Here is a 5,649-nt window from a genome sequence, read left to right as displayed (position 1 = left end):
CAGTGGGTATATGCCTCTGCCACGCTGAAATCAGTGGGTATATGCCACTGCCATGCTGAAATCAGTGGGTATATGCCTCTGCCATGCTGACATCAGTGGGTATATGCCTCTGCCATGCTGAAATCAGTGGGTATTTGCCTCTGCCACGCTGAAATCAGTGGGTATATGCCGCTGCCATGCTGAAATTAGTGGGTATATGCCCCTGCAATACTGAAATCAGTGGGTATATGCCTCTGCCATGCTGAAATCAGTGGGTATATGACCCTTCCATGCTGGTATCAGTAGTCCCCCCCAGCTCTCAGTGGGGGGGGGGAGATCGCTGGAGGTAGATCGGTGCCGGGCACTAACTGCTATCACAATTCCCGGTCCTCCTGGCAATGCCCGCACCCCTCTCTCTACACCCGGCCGGGGGCACAGTCCTGTGATCACCCGTCCGGGGGTGTTCCGGGGATGTCCCCTCTTAGCGCCGCCCCCTCCGACCTTCCATAGTGGAATACAGAGAATTCCCGGACCAGCTGATCGCCCCTCTCCCCCTCTCCACACATGCGCACTGCGCCGGATACTTGTGAAGTTCAAGAAGTCGGAAGCTGAGTGTCCGGAGCGCCGCTACAAAGTATCAAAGTCTGCAACATTGTATTCTCCGGGATCACCGACACATCGGAGCGGGGGTCTCCTGCCATACAGGTCAGCCTGGCCTGGGGGCTGTATATATATGGACTGAGAACTCTGCCCCCCTCTGTATATATATATATGGACTGAGCGCTGTGCCCCCCCCCCCCTCCCCCCTGTATATATATGAACTGAGAGCTGTGCCCCCCGTACATATATGGACTGAGAGCTGTGCCCCCCCTGTGTATATATGGACTAAGAGCTGTGCCCCCCCCTACATATATGGACTGAGAGCTGTGCCCCCCCCATGTATATATATATGGACTGTGTATCTAGATGAGCGGCTGGTATCATGGAATGCACCATCCCAGCGCAATGTTTGCTGCTCTTCGCCGCCTGCGAGGATGGGGACCTGGACGGCGCACGGCGATTGCTGGAACCGGAGAATTCCAGCAGTTCATCCAGCGCAGGGGGCCGCGGAGGAGAAGGATCGGGGTCATCCCGCGTAAACCTCCAAGGATTCTCAGGTGGGTCCGCTCCAGGGTCCGCCCTTGTGCCTGTGGACTCCACGGATGAAGACGGTAACACGGCGCTACAGCTGGCCGCTGGAGGAGGACACGAGCCGCTGGTGAGGTTCCTGCTAATGAAGGGGGCCTCAGTGGACAGCAGGAACCACTACGGTTGGACGCCACTCATGCAGACGGCCAGGTCGGGGCATCTAAACGTGGCCCATATTCTGCTAGAAAACGGCGCAGACGTCAATGCTCAGAACCGGCTTGGAGCCAGCGTCCTGACGGTGGCTTCCAGAGGGGGTCACGCCAGCGTGGTGAACCTGCTCCTGGAAAGCGGCGCCTTTGTGGACAACTACGATCATTTTGACGTCAATGCGATGGGCAAAGGTCACGGCGAGGAGATGCCGGAGATTACGGCTTTGATGACCGCCGTGCAGCACGCTCATGAAGTGGCGGTGCGCCTGCTCCTGGACTGGGGTGCCGATGTGAATTATTGTGTAAAGACAGGTTGGAGTCCGTTGATGCTTGCGGCTCTGCACGGTCGCTTGAGCGTGGCCCAGCAATTGGTGGACAGGGGAGCCGACCCCAACCAAGTGAACAGCTTGGGGAAGACCCCTTTCGAAATCGCCTTAAACTTCAAACACAAAGACACTAGAGACTACTTGGATTCCATTACAACCGTCAGGCCTAAGACCGACGAGGAGAAGAGGCGGCCTGACATTTTTCATGCTGTAAAAATCGGGAATCTGGCCTTGGTTAAGGAAATTGTGGATGAGGATTCCAACCAGGTCAACGCTGTTAATGCTGATGGAGCTTCACCACTCATGATAGCGGCAGTCACAGGAAGACTCGAACTGGTGCAACTTCTGGTCGACAAGAAAGCAGATATAAACAAACAGGACAGCGCCCATGCCTGGACTGCTCTGATGCAAGCGACCTACCATGGAAACAAGGAAATTGTGATTTATCTACTAAACCAAGGCGCCGACGTCAACCTCCAAGCCAAAAATGGTTACACGGCTTTTGATTTGGTCATGCTCCTTAATGACCCAGACACCGAGCTTGTCCAGCTTTTGGCAGCTGTATGCCTTCAAGGAGACAAGGAAAAGTCGAAGCAGAAAAATAAATTCCATAATACCAAGAGCAAATCATCTTATAACAGCCCGGTTCCTCCAGATGACAAAGCAGGCGTCAAGTCGTGGTGGAACAGAATGTCCAATCGTTTTCGGAAGCTGAAGCTCACACAGACCTTGAGGCAAAGCTTCTCCCCCAGTCGTCTTGTGCCTTTGACCGAAAACGTAAGTTCGTCTTTCGATTCCATGATTAGAACACCCTCACAGACGGAGATGGGCAACTTTCAAAGACCCGACTCTACTACAGCTTGGACTGCTTACTCCAAAGACAGCGGTTTGGGAAAAACCAAAACCGATAGCGATGACTTGCTGCTTGCTACTATGTTAAAGAATGGTTCTCCGTTTGCTAAACTCCCCAATGAAAAGTTAAAGGCCGTGATTCCACCATTCTTACCTCCCTCAAACTTTGAATTGTGGAATTCTGATCGGTCTAGGATCGGCAGAGATGGAAAGTTGGACCAGACTCGCTCCTCCACACCCCCAAGACTGTCAAAGCCAAGTTTCAACGGCAGCGGTAATTCCGATATTACTTCAATCAGTAGAGCGCCAAGAACTGTTAAATTTCCGTCTTTGCCGAGAAGCCCAGCATCTCCTTCCAACTCCGGCAACTTCAACCACTCGCCTCACTCTTCAGGAGGTGGCGGGAGTGTCGCAGGAGGGAGTGCGGACAATGTCCTTTCACAAATAGCGGCGCAAAGAAGAAAAGCAGCCAGTTTGTCAGAACAGAAAAAATCACCTATAAACATGGTGAACAAAACCAGTGGCTCCACGGCTCCTGAACCGCTGAGCAGCAACGGACACTTGCCAAAGAAAAACGAGATTCTAAAACGGCCTCCGTCAGGAACATCATCTACCTCCAAAAGCACCTCTCCTACTTTGACTCCATCTCCCTCACCTTCACCCAAAGGTTGCCTGGTGGAGTCCTCCATGTCTTCTTCATCCTCTCACAAACATTCCAAGAGCAGTGGAGGCTCCAGCAGCGGAACTATTACAGATGAAGATGAACTTTCTGCCATTCTGAAGAAGTTATCCCTGGAGAAGTACCAGCCCATATTTGAGGAGCAAGAAGTGGACATGGAAGCTTTCCTCACGCTTACCGATGGTGACTTGAAAGAGTTGGGTATAAAGACTGATGGATCCAGACAGCAGATCCTGGCAGCTATATCGGAACTTAACGCTGGAAAGGGCCGTGAGAGACAAATTCTCCAAGAAACCATAAACAATTTCCACTCTTCATTTGAAAGTAGTGTTAGTAATACTCAGCCCCCTGGAGTCAACCGATCCCCCTCTGTAAGTGCAGGACCAAAAGCTACCGTATCCAACAAAAGGTAACCAAATGGTCAGCTCACCCTTCTCCCTGGGATCCTAAAGCTCCTCAATGGAGAGCATGGTCCCTGTACCTTCTACCAGAAGGAGGTTGATCAGCACATTTAAAACTAAATTTTAAATTCACATACAGTGGAACCTCGGATTGTGAGTAACGCGGTTAATGAGCGTTTTCGCAATACGAGCCCTGTATTTTAAAAAAACTTGACTCGGTTTGCGAGTGTTGACTCGCAAAACGAGCAGGACTTAAGCCAAAGTGGTGTGCAATACCACGTTTGGCCTGAGGTGTGGGGGCGCCGGAACCGAGCACAGCCCGGAAAATCTCGGAAATACTCCGTACCCGAGCCTTTACAAGGTCTTCCAAGTTCAGCCGAGGTGTCCTCTGCCCTTTCTGAGTGTTTACGAGGCTCTCCAGCACCCCCCCCCCCCCCACCTCTGGCTAAATTGCGGTATTGAATGCCATAGAAGTCCATGCATAACAAATTATTTTTGTTTCCATTGACTTCTATGGGGAAACTCGCTTTGATATGCGAGTGCTTTGGATTACGAGCATTCTCCACTGTACTTAAGTCGCATCAAGTCACCAGGAAGTAGCCTGGAAAAGTCCCAGTAGTGTGAACTGAACCTAAGAGGGGTTTCACCTCACTTTCTGTTAAAGGAGTTCTCCAAGCTAAAACTTTTAACCCCCGCTGTGCCCGGGCTGTAAAACTATACAAAATAAACTTTCACTTACCTGCCTACGATCCCCCGTTGTTCCGATATCGCCGTCCCGTTCTCCGGTCCTGGTCTCTTCCACTTCCTGCGGGTCGGTGACTCACAAGTGCGCTCAGCCTATCAGCGGCCGCGACGGGGCATTGCTGCGGCTGCTGATAGGCTGAGCGCACTGTGAGTCACCGACCCGCAGGAAGTGGAAGAGACCGGGACCGGAGAACGGGACGGCGATATCGGAACAACGGGGGATCGTAGGCAGGTAAGTGAAAGTTTATTTTGTATAGTTTTACAGTCCGGGCACAGCGGGGGTTAACAGTTTTAGGTCAGAGAACTCCTTTAAGGGCCAGAAAGTGAAGTGAAGTGAAAAAAATGAAAATAGTAATGCAGACAAAAAAGGGACAGCAGTTCTAACCATTCCCTATTCTATCCAAAGCGTAACCACTTCCAGGGATTTTTTTCCTTTTTGCTATAATAAATATCCCCCAAAAATATATATAAAAAAAAAATTTCCTCAGTTTAGGCCGATACGTATTCTTCTACATATTTTTGGTAAAAAAAATCGCAATAAGCGCTTATCGATTGCTTTGCGCAAAATGTATAGCGTTTACAAAATAGGGGATAGTTTTATTGCATTTTTATAAAAAAATTTTTACTACTACTAATGGCGGCGATCAGCGATTTTTTTTTTTTTCGTGACTGTGACATTACGGCGGACACATCGGACAATTTTGACACTTTTTTGGGACCATTGTCATTTTCACAGCAAAAAGGTGCTATAAAAATGCACTGATTACTGTAAAAATTACAATTGCAGTTTGGGAGTTAACCACAAGGGGGCGCTGAAGGGGTTAAGTGTGACCTCATATGTGTTTCTAACTCTAGGGGGGCCGGGCTGGACGTGTGATGTCATTGATTCTTTTTCCCTATATCAGGGAACAGACGATTGCCACAGTGAAGAACGGGGAAGGTGTGTTTACACACAGCTCTCCCCATTCTTCAGCTCCGGTGACCGATCGCGGGACATTGATCGTCTTTCCCTATATTAGGGAACACACTAGGGGGCGCTGAAGGGGTTAAGTGTGACCTCATATGTGTTTCTAAATGTAGGGGGGGGCGGGGCTGGACGTGTGACGTCATTGATCGTCTTTCCCTATATCAGGGAACAGACGATTGCCACAGTGAAGAACGGGGAAGGTGTGTTTACACCCACCTCTTCCCATTCTTCAGGTCCGGGCACCGATCGCGGGACTCCAGCGGCGATCGGGTCCGCGGGTGCCGCGGTCACGGAGCTTCGGACCGGGTCACGGGTGCCGCTCCCACGGCTGGGCACTTAAAGAGGACGTACCTGTACGTGCTTG

At 50.8% G+C, this 5,649-nt stretch overlaps 1 protein-coding gene across 1 annotated transcript; it reads left to right on the top strand.

Annotated features, from left to right (window-relative positions):
* Nucleotides 1-546: 546 nt before the first annotated feature.
* On the top strand, nt 547-3,772 carry ANKS6 (ankyrin repeat and sterile alpha motif domain containing 6). The gene has a single exon (XM_040330959.1). It carries the CDS (start codon nt 962-964, stop codon nt 3,584-3,586), a length of 2,625 nt encoding a protein of 874 aa, XP_040186893.1. The 5' UTR covers nt 547-961; the 3' UTR covers nt 3,587-3,772.
* The last annotated feature ends 1,877 nt before the right edge of the window (nt 3,773-5,649 follow it).

Source organism: Rana temporaria, chromosome 12 (genome assembly GCF_905171775.1).
Source record: "Rana temporaria chromosome 12, aRanTem1.1, whole genome shotgun sequence".
Taxonomy (NCBI): domain Eukaryota; kingdom Metazoa; phylum Chordata; class Amphibia; order Anura; family Ranidae; genus Rana; species Rana temporaria.
This window is presented reverse-complemented; position numbering and strand designations above follow the sequence as displayed.

Excerpts from the sequence above, each read along its gene's own strand:
- ANKS6 (XM_040330959.1), top strand. The coding sequence starts at position 962 with ATGGAATGCACCATCCCAGCGCAATGTTTGCTGCTCTTCGCCGCCTGC.